Raw genomic sequence first — 20,929 nt, forward strand, 5'->3', positions numbered from 1 at the left:
TCACGTGAGACCACCACATGTGGAGCTAAGTCCACATCGGAGTAAAACATTCAAGCCCAACATATGAACACCACATGTTAGGTAAGTGGCAAAGGTAAAAGCCTAGTAATTCAGGCCCAGTCAATCAACTCGCTTTGATACCATGTTAACTTTTAGATAGACGGGTCATCGGCCCACTACTAACAACATCGATATTGTCCCCAACTTAATCACCTACAAAGCCAAATAGGTATGAAGTTTTATTACAAAAGGCATCAGTGTTATTAGAAGTGGTGTCATTTATTCTATGTTGTATTTTATTTAGTCAAGTTTCCAATGTAGAGCTTATATTCTTCTACCACAATTTACTTCGTTGAATCAATTTCTACCAACTATTCTTACTTCAAAAAAGTTTTTTTTGAATGATTACCTAATGCAGTCGAAGTTTAGTTCATGACACTAAATATCAATTAGCTTAACTAATGGATGTTCATAACATTCATAAACAAAACAGAAGCTGAAGTCTGGTTTGTACTAGAGCCCCACTTCGGCTCAAAGCCCAAAAAGCCCAAAAATATTTTTTTAAATAAAAAAAAGTTTTAAAAAAAATTTAAATTTAAAAATATAAATTACAATAAATAAATAAATAAATAAAAACCCTAACTTTTTATGCCTTGCAAGCGAAGGGTCAAACGGCCGTCCTCAAATCTGACCGTTTACCGTCTAGCTTGGGAGATAATAAAAATCCCAATTATGCTTTTGTTATTTTAATTTTGTTATTTGTTATTAATGTGCAGCCTCAATTGACCAAACTCGCTACGCTTACTTGCCTTGTGGGTGAAGTATGTGACAGTAACGTATTCTTCACTCTATCTTTATTTCCTTATCTGTACTGTAATTCTTTTTTGTTTTGCCAAAATATTTCCTGCTCCACTTGCATGATTTAATAAGTAAAAATCTTTTGTTGTTTTTTTACTTTTACTTTTTTTACTTCCAGACGACAACTCTTCTTACAGGACCGCCTTCTCCAATATGGCAAAGGGTTTTTGTGACGTTAGAATTTGAAGTGCAAGCTTTATCTATATTTATGTTTAATAGGACAAATTGGAAAAATCTAGATGTTTTTTTTTTCCAGCTTTTGATTCTGCAATTTAATTTCTAATTAGTAAAAAAAAAAAATGTGTAAATTTATAAATCCAGTTGATACTTGGCATACATGCACTTTCCATAGCATAAATTGTTGACCAGTCCTATTTTGGATTAATTTTGCTTATAAGGATTGATGTGTTTAGATTTCTTACCTCAATTGCAGTAAGATTTGAATGCTGTTTAAGAGAAAATATGAGTGATATGTGTTATAAAAATGGTTAAGAAATATCTTTTTACTGTCACTTGAAAAAGATATAAATATAATTATTGTATGTTTACTTATCAGGAATGGGGAAACCATGAGTCGGGAAACTTAGATGAGGACTTAAGGAATTGGAATTGGATCAACCACTCCCTTATTCAGATTCCATTCATGATTTTCAGAGTATTTGATTACGAATTTTAACGTGGAACTCACATAATTTTTGGTTCTTAGTGTGTTAAAATCATGAATAGGAATAATTCAAATTGAAATCGTTTCAATACCCATGTGTTAGTAAACACATAAAACTCAAAAATCGAAATATTTTAATACCCATTTCTGATAAGTAAACATAATACTATTAATTTTTTATACGGAATTGAAATTGCAACCCAGTCTTACCCCCTTTTTTGTTTTTTGGTTTTTTTTAAACTATTGTTTTCTTTTTCTCTTTGGGTAAAGGTTTATAATTTTTGACAATGTGCACAAGGTTTTATGCAACTGACGCGGGTTTCTATGCTGTGTGTGGTGGCAAATGGTGAAAGGACCAGTACACCAGCTGGGTTTTGAGTCACAGCTTTTGTGACCCCAATTACCTTGCAAAGATAAAATGTAATTCTTTTCAAAAGTAAATATGGAATTTATCCATTTTAAAATAAATCACATAAATTTTAAACTTTCAGAATTAGTATTTTATAAATCTAGAATAGTATAAATTTCATAAATGGATAATTTTTTTTATTTAGCATCTATACAGATATGGAAATAAGTTTTACTAAATTTGTTTTCACTCTTAAGTTAACTGACATATATGACGAGTAGGATTTGCTTGGTTGGGCTTAGGAATTTTTATTTTTATTTTTATTTCTCTTATAAATCCCGCATTCTAATTCTTTTATTTATTTATAGGAGATATATAAATGATAATATTCAAAATTTTGAGTAAAGTGTACGATTGTAGCTCGAATAGGTGAATTAAAATTAGTTATGGACAAAGAATGCTCGGAAAATAACGATAACTACTATCTCAACGTGATGACGGAAAACTGCACTTTTGGTGTATAACGACTTTTTAAAATTGAAGAAAAGTACACGCAGCAACTATGGGTAACTACTTAGCAAGAATAACTCATTGTATTTGTAACTATTATCTACTTGTAGTTGTTTTTTCTTTATTTTAATTTATTTATAGAAAACTTTGATGGTCTAAAAATTATAGAGTATTATTAACGTAGAATAACGTCACAGTGGTACATGCTAACTTACACTATTATATTAATTCTAAAAGAATTAATACAAATAACATTTTCTTTTCGAAAAAACATACTAGCCTCTTGATACACGTTCATAAAAGTTTTTAAATAAAATAAAAATAATTAAATTAAGAAATTAGAAAAAAAGAGAGATAAGTTTCACCTCCATAGTCACAGTTTTGTTTGAACAGTTTCTTTAGCAAATGACATTTTAGGATGTTAAAACTTCAAAAATTTCACCAATTCTTAACAATTTTCTCTTTATAAATAATAGCAATGAAGGAGAAAATAAAACATAAAAATAGAAGTAAAAAAGAAATAAAAATTACTAGAATATTATATCACTTTATTGGGGCTGATATTTCCATCTGAGGAACTTGTTGTATAAGTAGGCACAATTTTCTGCCATTTCACTCAAACCAAACCCAAAAGCCATGACACAAATAAAAGGGAACAGATCAGAATAAAAATTAAATCGAAAACAGTTTCTTGTAAACTAAGGCATTCCCATCATTTCTTCGACACCAATCAAAGCCCTATCGCTTGCTTTTCCCGTCCACCAAATCCCCAGAAGCCTCCATATCAAGGACCAGACCAAAAACCAGACCCGTCTCTGGGCTTTTGGACTCATGGGTCGCGAAGCAGAGCAACCAAAAGCAATAGTACTCGCAGCCACAGCCCCAGCCACGCCGCCGCCAGCGCCAACGGCTTTGGCTCCAGGCTTCAGGTTCCACCCAACAGACGAAGAACTCGTCATTTACTACCTCAAGCGCAAGGTGTGTCGAAAACCCTTCAAATTCAACGCGATCTCCGAGGTCGACATCTACAAGAGCGAGCCTTGGGACCTCGCAGGTAATACCCACCTCTCCAATTTTTATTATTTAAATTTATTTAAAATTTTTAACTGGGCTTTTTAATTTTTGTGTTAAATTTGCTTTTTATTGTGTTTTTTTTTAAAGCTTTTGTTTGCTTAATGTTTGTGTTTATAAGGAAACTTGCCTTATTATGTTTGTGGGTCTTCCTTGCTGATTTTTCGGCTGAGATAACGCTTGGAAATTTTGTGCTTTTTTGGGCTTTTTTAGATTCTGGGTTGAAATTTTGGTTATTTATTGAATTTTTTACATGGGTTTTTAGATAAGTCGAGCTTGAAGAGCAGGGACCAGGAGTACTATTTTTTCAGTGCACTAGACAGGAAGTACGGAAATGGGGCAAGGATGAACAGGGCTACAAACCAAGGGTACTGGAAGGCCACAGGAAATGACAGGGCAGTCAAGCACAACGATATCACTGTGGGGATGAAGAAAACCTTGGTTTTTCATAGTGGCCGAGCTCCTGATGGCAAAAGGACCAATTGGGTTATGCATGAGTATAGGCTTGTTGATGAAGTATTTGAAAAAGCTGGGCTTGGTTCCATTCAGGTGAGGCCTTGGCCTAATTTTCGTTAGTGCTTTTATGTGCTATAAGCAACTTTTTTGTTTATGAGAGAAATGCTGTTTTTGCACTTGCGTTATGCTAATTTTGGTTTGGTAATTATCAAAATTTTTGGCATTGGAGCTGAATAGTTTATTTTCGTGAACTGCTGAACTTGGTTTATATTGTGTTACAATAATGTGAACTACTGAGATTCCTACCTACATTTTATTGAAGCATCCAAACGGTATTTTTATTTTAGTGTTGGCTATTGCTATCTTCTGGAGATTGATTCATTATTTTTGTTATCTTTTTTCTTTGGGGGCTGCAGGATGCATTTGTGCTGTGTAGAGTATTTCATAAAAGCAACATAGGACCACCAAACGGGCACAGATATGCTCCTTTTGTTGAGGAGGAATGGGATGATGATGACAAGTTAACTTTGGTTCCTGGACAAGAGTCCCGGAATGAAGCTGTAGCTGGTCGGGATGCATTTATTATAGGAAATGGTCATGCTGCTTGTAGTGAACAAAATGCTCATGCCGCATGTAGTGAACAAAATGCTCATGCCGCACGTAGTGAACAAAAGGCTCATGCCGCACGTAGTGAACAAAAGGCTCATGCCGCACGTAGTGAACAAAGTGGTCATGCTGCACGTAGAGAACAAAATGGTCATGCTGCATGCATTGAAGGAAATGATCATGCTGCATGTAATGGAGAAAATGGTCATGGCACTTCCGTCCAAGGAAATGGTCATGGCACATCCGTCCAAGGAAATGGTCATGACACTTCCGTCCAAGAAAATGGTCATGGCACTTCCGTCCAAGGTAATGGTCATGGAACTTCCGTCAAAGGAAATGGTCATGCAACTTCAGTCGAAGGAAATGATCATGGAACTTCAGTCGAAGGAAATGGTCATGGCACTTCTGTCAAAGGAAATGGCCACGGCACTTCTGTCAAAGAAAATGGCCACGGCACTTCTGTCAAAGAAAATGGCCACGGCACTTCTGTCAAAGGAAATGGTCATGTTACTTCTGTTGAAGGAAATGGCCATGGCACTATAATTGAAGGAGGTGATCATGGAACTACTAATGAGGGTAACTGTCTGGAAATGGTGGAATATGGTCCTGATTTGCACAATGCAGGAAATAATTTTGAGCAGGTTTGTGCTTTTCAGTTTATTTCTGTTTTCCTAAGTTTATTCACATAAATATTTGTGCTCTTTTATCGTATAGGCTGAGTTTGCTCATCTGTTAAGCAAATAGTGGTTTCTCCACTTTGTCATTAGTGTATCATGATGATCGTGATTGATAACAAGACACACAACTATGCATTAGAACAACTCAATCAAAGCATGCAATCAACCAAATGAAGCATGCATATTGTTTTTGTTTTTGTTTTTGACAAAAATGCACCTTGTTTTGATTGAAGGTCCTTAATTTTGGCAATATGGGGTATTTCATCATTTGTAGGTATTAGAAATTTCAATGAAACATGCAAAATAATAAAATGAGGATTATACTGTATGCTTAGAAATGAGAGTAAACATCCAATATGCTGCACCAAAAGAAAGGATGTTACTACATGCTCGGAAATGAGAATTTTTATTTATTTTTTATTTGTTCCGTGGACTGAATTCACGGATTGCTAATCCAACTTCTCAATCTTCTTGTGGATCAAAATTTTTTAAACTGAATCATTTACGTTTTCTTCTATGTATTTGTTCTTTCCTCGATGAAGTTTTTGACAAAATACTGACTAATTTATTTAGATGATAACCTATGGCCCCCTTGTTTCTATGTCATCTCTAGATTTATCATTTTAAAGGTGTCATCATGATATCATTACAAACTGGAATTGTTACATAATTTTGAAATGGAAGTTTGGAAGACAATTTATGGAGGCTTCCTTATGTGGAAAAAGCTGCAATGACTGCTTGATGAAATTGTAATTAGTCCGACAAGGTACTCTTTGAAGGATGGGCTATTCTATTTGTCCTTGGTTTGGAATTAGAACATGTGGTTTGTGAGAACTTCCTATGATTATGTGGCTAGGGTTTTCTGTATTATTTGCCCTTGATTTAGGGTAACTATATTTTATGTTCCAATAATCAGCAACTGTTTTGACCGTGGTCTCTAAATGAATTGCTCTTCAGATATGGCTTATAATGTTGTATCTCCTATCGTGCTAGAATTTGGCCGTTTGAACTTTGAAGTCTTGGAGAGTTCTCTTCCGAAAAAGAAGAAGAAGGTCTTGGAATATTATTCTGTTTAATGGATCTGTGGCCTAAAATTGGTTTTTTTGAGGATAAGTAAAATAGGATGTTACTTTAGATTAGGGATTGCTGTAAAATAAGTAAAGTACCTTGAGAGAAAGATATCAGGTAGTGGAATAGTTAAAAACTCAGTAGGCTGTTGATTTTGTTGGATTTTATGTGAGTTAGGGATAAAGAGCAAGGATGTTGCTTGTTCTGTAGAGGAGCATTTGCATAATTGGAAGGTTTATAGGTTAAAATTTGAGATCAAGTTGTAGAAAGAAGTTGACAGGATTTCTTGCTGAAGGTGATAACAAAACGATGATTCTAATGACATAGACTGTAGCTTGTCGGAATTTTTGAAAGACCAGGTGGTGAGGAAGAACTCTTAGAGCATCGAAATGGTAACTACGATTTAGGTTCTGATCTGATGACTGTGGTGTTTGTTAACGATGTTTTAGCATAGGTGTTGGATTTAAGAGGCTTTTGCACAACAATCTATCTTCTTGATTCCTAAGCAGGCCAAATGGTGAACATTCAAGTTTTGCAGTTCCCAAGATTTCTTAGTATGTGAAACAATTATTCTAGTTAATACCTAAGTCAACTTATGGATGGTACACTGAAGGAACTTAAGCTTAACCAGGCGATTGTTCAAGTCACTGGTTTACTAGTTCAACCTGCATTCCTCTCTCCCCCTCTCTCCCCCTTATATCCTTATATCAGCAGGTGCCTGAAGCTGTGTTTTGCTGTAGATTGTGTTTCCATTTGTAGAGTCTTGATTTGGGAAACTATATCATGGCATATACAACTTGCCAGTCTATTTGTTTTCCACATGAAAAAGGTTGTGTTTTTAAAAATCAGAAATATGGTTAAACTAAGGGATTGCCATACCCTGAAGAAAAGCCTGGGATGGTGACTATATGTCCATCATTTGTGCTCTCCTTTTCTTTTTTGCAGAACTTTGGTTTTCTTAAATTTAATTAATAGATCCTTCTGCTGTTTAATCAGATTTTGACGGTCTTAATTAGCCCATTATGGTGAGTAGAAACATAAGGATCTCCATTGAACTCCAAGTATTAACCATTATGCCCTTACATGGCTCCAGATAAAAATATTAGATAGAACTGAAGAAAAACAAAGAAAATTATTAGAAGGTAATTTTTACCACATGTTAAATGTTCTTTTGAGTTTTGTTTTATTGCATTGGTCTGTAGAAATATATGTCACATACAGCTGGAAATCATTAAATCCTAGCCTTAGAATAATATGAAATCAAGTTTTATTTATTTTTATTTTTATATTATTATTTTTAAACTAAAACCACTACTTAGATTGTTCATAGTGCTACTTTCTGGCACTGACACCACAGTATCAGCTACTGTAAGTTGTCTTTTTTTGACCTGTACATAGAAATCATGGATGCAAAAAACTGAATGAAAGACACATATGCCTTTCAAAGAACCAAACTACCTGACCATATTTCTGAGTATTGCAACTGTATTTCGAGACTGTTGAATCATTATAAATCTCTCAATTTCTTTTTTTCTTACTGTATCTTTAAACTCTAATCTTTTGTTGAAACTATCCTTGCTTGTGCAATTTAGATTTAGATTTACAGGTTATCATCTATTATTGTTGCTGTGTTGTGTGCATCATATCAAAAGTTTATCATGTGAGTGAATATACACCAAAAGAAGTAGATAATGGCATGCTATTGTAAGCAACCAAAGTTGATATCATGTTATTTTGTGTACAACCAACCTGACCTGTTTGAAACATTCCCATTAATATTGTTCTTTTTTACGGATTGGGGTGAGCAAACTTTAGGCTTCTCGATTATGGTGAATGATGAATGTTAAACGTCAGTTTAGAGGCTTAGGAACTGATTTGTTGTCCAACCAATACAAGTTGAACTAGTCATTTTGATCGTAGCGTGTTATGTTACAACTTTAAGCGGATCACATACCATTTTAAGGAGAGGCCTTAGTTTGTACTTGGTGGGGAGACATCTGATGGGCAATGCATTTAGATTCTGTAATCTGATGTCATAGTCGTATGATGATGATGAAAGACTACTAGAAACTCTCTCTTTCATTTCATCCATGGATACCGGGACTGAAGATGAATCAGTCTAGGGTATTCAGGATCGAGTCCAAGTCCTTCAGTGTGAGGACTGACAACCTCTCTCGAGGGGGAGCTATCCTCATTACTGAAAAGAGTAGAGGTAAGTCTTTTCTTATCTCCCTTGAGGTGGATTGTGTGGTGTGGCTTCGAAATCAGCTGGGCGATGCTCTGAAGGGTAGCGAGGATCAGTTTTTCAGGCAGTTCAAGGGAGATTCGTTCCTTTTTTGGGTTGAAAGACACTATAACAGCAAGGGTTGGTTTTTGCGTTTATCTAAATGCACTCGTGGCGTTGTGAGATCATTGGTGATCCCTCAAGGCAAGAATGCAATCGGTTGGAGGACTATGGAGGAAAGTCTTGGATCCTTGTTGAATTTTATTGGGAAGAAGAGTTTGTCCGATGATGGGTGCGACAATGGAAGATCGCGTTCGTCCTCGTTCTCCTACAGGGATGCGGTCAAGGGTAGTAACGAAGTTCAGAAGGGTGGTAGTCGTTCTATGGGAGGAGCGAATCGCAATTGGGATTTGACTTTGGTAATTGAAAGGAAGCAAGTCCACAATTCGTGGAAGGAGATCTCTGGGGCACTGTCTGTTTCTTGGGGCAGAGCAGTTCATATCTTTCCTTTCCAACCTAGTAAAGCTTTTATGGATTGTGAAAGCGGAGAGGAATTGCAGAGATTGTTGTGGGGGAGCACTTCGTTGAATGGAGGTCTTATTGAGGTTGCTTTCTCTAGTTGGGAAGAAAGCTGGGGCTTGAACGATGCGAAGGTGGTTAGTTACGGGGGGTGGGTGGCCGTGTCTGGGCTGCCCCTAAACTGGTGGAATCCGAAATTCCTTTCCCAGGTGGGAGAGGCTTGTGGAGGGATTCTTCAAATTGATCGGGTGACTGATCGTTTTCTGTATTTGCATGAGGCAAAGATCAAAGTCAAGGAAAACAATTCTGGTTTCCTCCCTCAATTCGTGAAGGTGGCGGAGGGAGACGACGCGGTGTTCGTCACTATTTCCCCAATATCCCCTGCTATCAAACCTCCCTCGATTGGAAAGGCGATGGTTACCTTTACCAATGGTCGAGAGTTGAAGTCGACGGCCATAGACGGTGTTTCTGCCTTCCAGCAGGACGAGGGGCAGTCGAGGTCTTTTCCCGTGGGTCGCGCTGACAAGGATGGGACATGGCGCAGAAAAGATGTTTGCACTAAATTGGGTACTGCGCAGAAAGGAGGATTTTCTGCCTTGGATGGGGTTCAGCGTGAAAATGAGGGGAAGGTGATGGAGAATGACACGCGTGCTACTCATTTTGGCAACAGGTTTTCTCCTTTTATTAATTGCTGTCTTGGGGAGGATGTTTTTTTGAAGGGTAGTGCTGCTCCCGAGGAGTTTAGCTCTCTTTATCGGGTGGAGGATTTTTTGTACGACCTTGGGGTTGAAAAAGTGGTCCCTATCACAGCTGTCTTCTCTGACAGTGAGCTGGATTTTAATTCTACTGGGCCCAAGCTGGAAAAGACTGTTCCAAACAAGCATGGGGGGTCTATTTTGGGAGCTGGGCCTGTTGGGCCTGTTCCCAATCTTTTCCTTCCTAGCTCCAAGCCTTCCCGCCATAGTGATTTTGGGCCTGGTTTATTCAGGCCCAGTGCACCTCCTAAAAATCCTCCTTCTGCTTCCAGCTTCTTCTCTAAGTATGGGAACGGTGCTCACACGCTGCGACGCAACGATCCCAAGTTCTTCGGGTCTTTCAAAGCCAAAGAGGCCGCTGCCTCTACCGACTTCTCTGATGGCGAGGAAGATTCGTGCGACACCGATGAGATTGATTCTGAGTTGGAGCTGTTAAGTGACTTCGGGGACGGATTGGATTCTTGTACGGATAGTGTCAGAGAGGATCTTCTTAGGGGGGATGGGTCAGTCCTGGATTTTGATGATGCTGACTCATCACAACAAGAGGCTGGAGAGGGATTGGATATTACTCTCTGCGAAGATGGGATGCTGGAGAAGCTCTTCGGGGATCTAACTCCGACTCCTGAAATGGAGGTCATCCCCGATTTTACGGGGAAGGAGGAGGGGGAGTTGAAGATTCAAGTGGATGTTCCAGGTCTTTCCAACTCGAGTTCTTCTGTTGTCTTGTCGGCAAGAAGGATAAGACTGGGAACAATAGCGTCAAAATTCAAACTTACTGCAGAAGGAAGGAGTTACCTCCTGTGCCCATCAAAAAAGACGTTAAGGCTAAGCACAGTGGGCTACTTACTAAATTGGGTATTTCAGTGGTTCCGCTCAAGAAAACCCTTATTTTTGGGAAAAATGGTGGCTTGGCCTCTGCTTGTAAGGTTCAGGGTGGGAAATTAGATAGAAATTTCGTCACGAAATCGGGTGTCGGTGTCCCGAAACGTCCAGTTCGTTGAGGGCTTCGTTTGGGTTTGTCTAGGGTGTTGGCTTGTCCTGGGTTTTCTTTGTGGTCTGTGGGCGCTGGGTTATTTTGTTTTTTAGTCTGTTTCTCTGTCTTCTGTGGATTCCTTATCCACTGCTGTATTTTGCTCCTATCTTAATACATTCGTTTCTATTCAAAAAAAAAAAAAAAAAAAAAAAAAAAAAAAAAAATATTGTTCTTTTTTACATTAGATCTGGGTTGTACCGCATATATGTATTGGACTTGTTTGTTCATCGTATTTGACTTGAAACTTTCCTTTGTATTTTCAATTCACCATATATCCACAATTTGCTTGTCTGTCTTGGTTGCTCATTTCAGGATACTCAGCCCATCAGCAATGCTCTTGTGACTGATGCTGAACTTCCAACAGAGAATGAAAATGATTTACCACTTTGCAAGACAGAGAGAATGGATGATTATCCCATGACATGTGTGGTTAATCGGGAAGAGAGATTGGATGATTATCCATCACCAGGTCCTGATGATGCACAGCCCCTGCTATCTTTGTTTCATCGACATCCTGGGCAACTACGCCAGTATAAAAGAAGGCGGCATAATGATTCAAATTCTAACCATTCAAATGCTTCTGACATTTCAAGTGGGATGACACATGACCCTTGCTCATCTACAACAACAACAGCGTCAACTGAGGCATCGATGACCACGACAACAAGAAATTTTCTGTCTGCACTGGTGGAGTATCAGCTGTTAGAATCCCTTGAACCCAAAGATACCACTCCACCACCACCGCCTGAATTCAGTGCTGCTTTGCTTCATTCATCTGTGCCTCCTAGCTGCTTGAAATATGTAGAGACTCTGCAAAATGAAATCCACAAGATCTCTATTGAGAGGGAGACATTGAAATTTGAAATGATGAGTGCCCAAGCAATGATTAACATTCTTCAAGCACGAATCGATCTTCTAAACAAGGAGAATGAGGATTTGAAGAGGAACAATGTTTGAGTCGCCTAGTGGTTTGTAGTTCGTATGTACTTGGTAGTGTTCTTTGTATGAGTTAACGGCCCCGTATGGGCCGTGTTGAACTATCTACAGTGAGTATGTTTTCCTTAATAGAGTCGGTAACTGTCTGTTGTTAATTGAACGATGTTGTAAACTGTAGCAAGCTTGTTGTACCAGTAGCAAGCTGAACTATGTTGTATCTTTATGGGCTTGGATTAGCCTGTCATCGAAATCGGCAGTTTAGACCTGAATTATGTTAAATTTCAACCCTTTTGCCTTTGTTAGATAACCAAAGTATTTGTTTAGTCAGTGCATAGTTGAATGTGGCAAGTACAACTCTTAGACGACTAGGCTAATACCTCAGTTTTGAATAAGAATGACTTGGCATTCACTGTGCTCTACAATTAAATTAGGAGCAAGAGATTATCTGGATTGTGGTTGATGGTATTATTCTGTCTAGAATGCTTTAGCGTCTGTTTGCATAACAATCAATATTGATAGACACTAAATTATTACACAAACTATTGATTACTAATTGATTTGACAATTTCTTATTTGCTGTGAGTAAATGAGATCTAAATTTGAACCAGAGAGAAAACAAATGAAACATTGCCACATCAATTATTAATCGTAAGTTGGTGTTTCTAGTATTACTGGCCGCCAAAGGCCAATTCGGTCAGCTCCAAAAGAGATATTTCGAAAGCAAGATCAAGACTTGAGAGCTATTTTGTGGAGAGATGCTTGTGATAGAAGCCTTGGTAGAATTAGTGCAAACTACGATTTAGAATTCATATACTAGCTCAAGAACTATTTTGAAAGAAAAAAAAAAGGTGCAAACCTCGTTCGGTTTGCTTGGATTCTATTAGGGATGACAATTTTTTCCCCAAGTTAGGGTTTTCGAGAGGCTTTGCCCTTAACAGGTCAAGTAAGAAAGATAGAAATCGAACGTTGCGGTGGGGCAAGGAGGGTATTCGAATCCCCGATCCAAATCCTTCCCATTTAGAATATTGTTATTTATTTTTCATATCATATGAATATATTGTATATTAGATTAAATTGGATTATATTATATTATGTATTAAATTAAATAATACATAAAAAAAATTACAAGTGTATGTTGTTGTAGTTGAACAGTTTCTAACTTTTGTTATGGGGTTGGGGGAACTCGTTCCCGAATGAAGGTGGGAATGAGAAATTCTCAATTTGAATATTATAGATGGAGATAGAAACGTCATGCCTAGCTCGAATTCACCTTGTTGCTATGCCTACACCCTATGGGAAAATCAGATATATATAACTTGGACAAACACAAGGAGGCTTTATATCTTAATGAATCTGGCCACGCCCCTAGGGCTGAATATTCTATTGAAATTTTTTGCCATGGGTTTGAAAAGAAAACCTCAAACCCTAAACCAAAAATTCATGCCTATGCGAATAATTGTGCATCAAATACATTCCCAAATCATGAGAGAAAAATTCCAAGGGTGGCTAAGGGTATGAGATTCCCTCATTCATGGGTTTGACAAGTCCATGTGGCAGGTTTCGTATTCCAATCACTCGTTTTACCAAACATGGGAATAGTTTCACACTACCTTTCTCAAGACTTCTAATCAGAAAACCAAAGGGAAAATATGTTTTCCCTTCAGCATGTAAAAACAAAAACAAAGAAAAAAAAAATGTACGTTTTGGCCAAGATTAGGCATAATGTATTTTCTTTACCATTGAGAAAGGTTGTTTTGACACGCATATCAGTTTGAAGTTCAAATCATACGCGATTTCATCAAAATCTATGTACTCCTTCAATATGAGTATATCCTTGAGCTACCAAACTTGCTTTGTTTCTTTGAATTTAACCTTGATCAACATATTTATTCTTGGATACGCGTTTAGTACCGATGACATTATTATCTGCTGGTCTTGGAAATACATCCCAAAGTTCATTTATGGTAAACTAATTAAGTTCATAATCTCATCTAATCCGATTTGAATCTTGAACGTTGGCTTTCTTAATAGCAAAATTTGTGAGCAATGTGTCCCAAGACTAATTTCTATGATTCTGTATGTTTTACTGATCGAATATAACCACTAATACCAAACCAAAGAAATGTATCTCAGCGTGGAAACTAAACCCTTTTCTTGCGCACCAGGGATGGCAATTTGTTCCCGTTTCCTGCTAAACCTGCGGGGGTTTAAGTTCATAAAAAAATAACAAAAACATATGTATAATATATATATTTTCTAGCTAATTCACAATTTTAAGTTTTAATTTGTGTTTATAATTTTACAAGTAAAATAAAAAAAACATATGTATAATATATATATTTTCTAGCTAATTCACAATTTTAAGTTTTAATTTGTGTTTATAATTTTACTTGTAGTTACTTAGTAGTGTGATTGTAAAATTATATGTCCTAGTATAGAAAATTAGAAATTTAGTTATATACCCATTTTTAACACTAGTGTTATAAATAAACCCTACATCATTTAAAACTCATAAACACACCCAAAAAAAACCAAAAATTGGCAGATGTCCTATTAACTTATATTGTATTCTGATTTTACCCTTTTAGCATGAAGTATATAGAAAAACCCATGATCGCCAGCTCACCTTCTTCGAGAAACGTGAAATCCATATAAGCATGTGAAAAAAAAAAAAAAAAACCAAAAAACCTGGAAGCCATAAAAGTTGGTATCCCCAGAAGACCAATTGCTACTTTTTCTCAAATCTCAACCAAACCAGCTGACTTAAAAATTATTCTTTTTTATCTTTTATTTAATAACAATTACTTTGTGGATTGAAGAGGAATGAGAAGAAGAAGAAGAAGAACATCGACCATGACGATGCGTGAGTTCGTGACTGGTGGAGTAGCTTGTGCGGTTCCAGGCTCATCTTCTTCCGCCAATTCTTTTGGTGCTCTAGCCAACGCTCTTATCGGCCCTTTTTCCAAGACGTAGGTTTGTCGTCTTCCTCTTCGCTCATTTCACTTTCAATTTCTCTTCTCCATTTAGAATTTTCAATCCTCAATTTCATCATCAGTGGCCTCAACGGCGTCATTTTCTCCTATTTTCGTTCGATTCACAAGCAGCAAAGGTTGAAGGAGATACCTCATCCACACCCACAGCTTCTAAGCCGTAATTTTATTCATACGCTCATGGCCACATGCTGCACCAGATCTAAGAGAAGGCTCACAAGGAAAGGCTTAAGAAGAACGAAGAGAACATTTCAAGGTCAGCCGAATCATACTGGTATGATCCGGTTTGATTATCGCCGAAATTCGAAGCTCGTTGAGCAGTTTCTTTGCGATTTTGTGATTAATTTGAATATGTCTTTGGTTTTTTTCCTTAGTTTTGGATTTCATTTACAAATTGAGATAAATAAATAGATTTTAAAAAATGAGGATTGCTTGCTTATTTGTGTTAGTTCTAATAGGATTTACAATATGATCTATAATTTTAATTTTATTTTTACATCAAATATTCAAATAAGAGGCTTGGCTTCAGTATCTCGCTCTTGTATCGATAGACCACTTGTGCTGATAAAGATTGAAGGAGCATATAACAACGCCATGATTGGATAAGAGCTCCTATTTTTATTCAAAGACTGAAGAGGCTAATTATGTTTGGATGATCAGCAGATGACTACAATATCATAATTGCATGCCTCCATGGACCTTTCTCCTCACATGTAATTAGGTAAATTCCCTACATTTTTTAGTCAAAAGATGGATGAGGAGGAGGTCATGGCTTCTTTTGCTTTTCAAGAGGCAGGAATTATGTTTCGGGTAGTTCTATGACAGTGTATTAACAATGTACTTCTATGACATAGTATTAACAATGTACTTCTATGACATAGTAGTATTAACAAGATAGTTCTATGACATAGTATTAACAATGTACTTTCAAGCCATAGTAGTATTAACAAAATGGTAGCAGTGTTAATACCCTATACTGAAACTTCACAGTGTTAGACATGCATTAGAAATAGGATTTCATAGGGAACTAACAATGTTATTACCCTATACTGGAACTTTACAGTGGTAGAAATGCATCAGAAATAGGACTTCATAGGAAACAATCAGTGTTATTACCATATACTGGAACTTTACAGTGGTAGACATGCATTACAAATAGGATTTCATAGGAAACAAGCAGTATTATTACCCTATATTGGAACTTTATAGTGGTAGACATGCATTACAAATAGGATTTCATAGGAAACAAGCAGTGTTATTACCCTATATTGGAACTTTATAGCCATTAATCAACATGACAGTAAACTAGCGACTAAATTACTGACTATTTTATGGTCCTATGCAGTCAGTCCAATAGTGAAATCCAATATAGTTACAAGATTTTATCCTTGATTCAAATCTAAAATATTGTTATTACCCTAGACTAGAACTTTATAGCAAGTAATCAACATTATAGTAAAGGTTTGGTTTGTAAATGTCTTACCTTTGAAGCGTTTTCTTGTTGAAATTGTTCTCTAAAATATTGTCTTGGTTTTGTAGGTGGAGGTCAAAGTGTGGTGTTTGTTTTTGAAAGTAGATCAAGCTTAGTGGTGGTTATGGAGTTTTGGTTTGGACAGACGATGAAGACAGTGAATGAATAGACGTTTTGTAGAGATGGTTTAGTGAAGGCACATGCTTGAAGTTAAGTTACGGTTTTCTTTTTCTTTTTGGACAAAAGTTACGGTTTTCGAGATGGTAAAATATTTGGGCTTTTTTTATAAAATTGGGATGGGGTTGTTTTGGGTGTTTTTTGAGTTTTTTTTTCTGTTGGGCTTGATAGCGGTGGTACTGTAATTTATAGGAACTTCAACACCAATTTGTTATATAATAAATGGATTTTGGGTGTGTTTCTAAAGTGCATTCTATATGAGGTTTTTTTTAATTATAAATTTAGCTCCTATTTTGGGTATATTAGTGAAGCTCCCATATAAAATTGTATTTGTTAGCATCTTTATGCACTAATTTATGATATTTTATTATTTTATTGGAGAAATAATTTAATAAGAAAGTAACTGAGGCTCCAAATCCCATGGTAATGGCATCATTTTTTGGTCGAAACACACTTTCATTAAGCGAAAGGGAAAGGAAGGAGACACGCCCAACAAGCTGCAACACAACCAAATAGGCAGGAGCCAGACTAACGTCTGTAAACAACCCCAAGCAACACTACAAAAAGGCCAAACAAACCAATCACACCAAACAATCCCAAAGGTAACAACAAAAAAACACCAGCTAGGACAAGAACAAACTAGGACGCTGCCCCAGAAGGCGTGCGTCAGATCCTAACTGGACAAAAAAACCTTACACTCGTGAAGGACAGGGAAGCCCATCGTTTTGGAGAACGAACACCAAGGAGGATGGGGGTTTGCTGATCCAGACCTCATCGCACATCCTCCTCATTGTTTCTAAAGGTGCAACATCCTCTGCTTTGTTTGCTTGCCTTGGGATCCACTTCTAGGAGCAAGAACCGAATAATCTGCACTTTTCCTTTATTGTAGCAAGAATTGGGTAGATCGTCCATCTACCTTTTTGAATATTCCCCTTAACGCTTTGAATTAGACTCACACTCTAGATGAATACTATCCAATTCCAAGGTGACCACCAAACCATTTAAAGCTGCATGGGCTTCAGCTTCAATTGGAGAAGAGGCCAGTCTGACCATTCTAGCTCCCCTTATGTAGTTACCATGCTCATCACGAATGACAGCCCCTAAACCAGCAATTAAGTTCTTCTTGTCCCAGGTTGCATCCACATTTAGTTTTAGAGTAGATTGGGTGGGAGGAAGTCATCTCTGAATTGTACCAACCACCTGAGAATTAGGCTCCTCTGCACCTTGTCCATTAAAATTTACAACCTCCATCAACTCCAAAGCTAGAAATCTAGCACATTCAATAGTTTGCTTCAGACAAACCATTCTTCCTTCAAAAAACAAAGGCACACCTGCTCCTCCATAAACTCCAGCAAATAAAATTGATTTAAAGTAACACCTAAATAAGATTAGTCTTACTCAGCTTACTAGTCACACAAAGCAGCCACCCGTTGAAGGTAGTTATACTCTGTATATCAACTCGGTAGCTTAGCGAACTCCCAAACCAAACACTTGAAGTCCAACTACAATGCAGCAGTAAATGCTCGATAGTTTTCGGAGCGTCTTCACAAACCGGGCACAAGGGGAAGGATCCCAAATGCCTACGGAAGAGGAGAGCATTTGTGGGATGACAACCTTTTATCGCACGCCACATAAAGTTTTTAATTTTTGGGAGCAAAGGGGAGCACCAAATTAACTTCCACACCTTCTTAGAAACAAAGTGAGACCCCGAAGCACGCAGATTTCTTTGAGTGGGATGATGGCAAGGGTGAATCAAGTTATACCCATATTTAACAGAGTTGTTTGTACCAAAATTTGCACTTTTTTGCCAAAACTCTTCATTCAAGCCAGTCATCAACATTCTTGGAAATTGGGCCAAGAAACATCGGGCCTGTCATTTAAGGCCCAGAAAGAAAAGACAGAAATCAAGCCCAAGAGATTTCGGATCCCGAGAGCCCAAAATCCAAAGAAGCCCCACCCGAAATGAATCAAGATCAAGCTGAATAGAAATGGGCTTCAGGAAAACCAACCTTTGGTTTATACAATTCAAAAGGAACAAAACAAAATGATTAGAACCCATGTGCAACACCTTTTGAAAAGTCAGCAAATTCAACCAAAAAGATAACAGGGACATGCGTACGTGAAGAAAGAGAAGACATTTCTGGAAAAGCCTTGCCACTAGGTACCACCAGGAGATTGTATATTCAAAGATAATGTTTTCTCCTCAAAATGCGCAGGCCATAGGAGAAAAAGCAGGGAAATGGAATGATGAAGAATGATGGTAGAAATGAAAGGGACATTTCTACGTGAAAAAAGGGGGAGAGATTCTAAAAGGGCCTTGCCCCCAGGAGATTGTATATTCAAAGATAATGTTTTTCTTCTCCAAATGCGCAGACCACAGGAGAAAAGCAAAAAATGGAATGATGAAGAATGATGGTTTCTGAGTGCTCATCAGCCCGAATTGATCTGGCAAAAATAAGCCACCCACACCCACTCACGTTCAATATTTCCTATAAATATGAAGAGAGGGTGAACGCATCAAACACACCGAAACAACCAATCAAACAATCAAAACTGCCAAGGGCAAAACAATCAGTTCACTGATCATTCTAGCCTTCAATAGAAGCAAAGCCAACAAAGGTACCAAGGACCTTCAAAGCTATCCTTGAGATTCTGCTCAGAATTCCCAGCCACTCACAACTCAATCATAGCTCTGCCAATTTCAACATTGGTATCGATTTCCCGCTAATATTTTTTAGCTGAAGGTGCAGCCAATCCAGTCCAGCCACACAATCCAGTGCAGTACAGCCTGACCAAAATAGCCTCAGAAATGGCATTTCAGGCAGAATTCGAAGTCCAATATTTTGATGTATTTCCGGACTCAGCAGTTCCTTTTATTTACTGTATTTCAAACAGTTCTCCTTGAACTTATTTTTATTTTCAAACACATGTATTTTTGCTTCACTTCCCAGTTTTATTTAGATAAATTATGAAGTCCTTACCAGTCTAAGGCATAGAAAAGAACTTACTTGGGAGATATTCCTCACCCAAATTCACAATCGTTTGTTCACAGTCAATAGCTTGGGGCGCAAGTTATTTTTTACTCTCAAGTCTGTTAGAATTGAAAAATTGCTAACGGTGGCACGCTCGACACACAAAGAAAGTTAATTTATTGACCAACCATGGTCTTTGGATTAATGGGGAACTTTACCCTACCATCACAGGTACTAAACACAAAAAGGGGTGAACAAGAGTAGCTATCAGAAACATTGAAAGGCCAAACCAACGGATTAGATTCGCAACCTCCTCCAACATGCATGGCTTTTATCATTCTAGCATCCTGATCTAAGATACTACCATTGAGATTCGATAAGTCCCAACTTTTTGTGATGGTATCCTAGGTTCCAACCCTCCTAGTTACCATCCCTAATGCACACCTATATTTGGGGATAGGAAGAGAGAATGTAATGCCCAAATTTTGGTATTTTGTAGTGTAATACTAACACCAACACACAATCTCTCTTATATAAGTTTATTTATTTATTTATTTACAATGTTTTAGAATGCTTCATAAAGAAATTTAGAATTTTTAATCTTCATGGCACCGGATTAAAGGAATTATGAGTCTCACATGTGCTCAAATTACCAACGAAAACGTTAACATAATTGATGTCTTCGACTAAATGTGCCTATTTTTCAAATATGATGAACCATTAAATCAATAAATTTAGAGCCCGTTTGATAACTATTTCAAGGTGGGTCTAATGGTCACTAAGTTGGACCAAGAAGTCACTCTTTTAGGCCCGTGGTTAAGGGGGCGGGTTTGATTGTTTTTTTTTTTTTTTTTTGCCAAGAAAAGGAAATTTTATTAGAGACGAACGTGTACATTAACATCTCCAGCTAAGGTATTAAACAACCATACTGGAGGTACAAATTCCCAAAAAAAACTACCACTTGCCCTACACACAAAAGATGCAACCTTGTGAGCAGCTTTGTTACAACTGCGAGGTGCATATACAAATGTTACTTTCTAGAATTCTCGAATCGCAGCATGGATGTCGAAAAGAATACTATCCACCTCCACATCCATAGGCGAGTTTGATTGTTTGAAAGGAAAGTTCAGGGGTCAACGGATTGGGTACAAGCAGCACCGATCCTGAACAGGGGTAGTCAGTGCGACTACCCTGGGCCCATTGTCCAGGGGGGCCCAAATTTATTTTATTTTATATTTTATAAAGAGGTATATTATATTTATTATATTTTTTAATATTTTTTTTATAAAAAAAAGAAGTATGGGGTGTTCAACTATTTTAAGCACTAATTGATTGCAAATTTGGAAGTTTTAACTTTGTTGTTATGGAGGGGGATTCCTCAAATTCCAAATTATTTTGTTCTATGTTTATTATTTGAAGTATTAAATTTCATTGGATTTCCTTATACTGTTTCTTATTTCAAGTAGCAATGATTCTTGAAAAAACAACAATATGGAAATCAAAAAAGAAAAAGAAAAAGAAATGATTGAATTGTTACAAGTATTTATCTTGTTTATGGATTAGATTTGAATGTATCAGGCGCAGCCTTTTATT

General features: G+C 37.2%; 1 protein-coding gene across 1 annotated transcript; it reads left to right on the top strand.

Moving 5' to 3' along the window:
• The first annotated feature begins 2,984 nt into the window (after positions 1 to 2,984).
• On the top strand, positions 2,985 to 12,011 carry LOC110760800 (uncharacterized). Its single transcript, XM_021963124.2, has 4 exons — positions 2,985 to 3,435; positions 3,718 to 4,001; positions 4,325 to 5,155; positions 11,103 to 12,011. The coding sequence occupies exons 1-4, from the start codon at positions 3,213 to 3,215 to the stop codon at positions 11,745 to 11,747; spliced, it is 1,983 nt and encodes a 660-aa protein (XP_021818816.2). The 5' UTR covers positions 2,985 to 3,212; the 3' UTR covers positions 11,748 to 12,011.
• The last annotated feature ends 8,918 nt before the right edge of the window (positions 12,012 to 20,929 follow it).

The sequence above is a fragment of the Prunus avium genome, chromosome 2 (genome assembly GCF_965620075.1).
Source record: "Prunus avium chromosome 2, drPruAviu1.hap1.1, whole genome shotgun sequence".
NCBI classification, from domain to species: Eukaryota; Viridiplantae; Streptophyta; class Magnoliopsida; order Rosales; family Rosaceae; genus Prunus; species Prunus avium.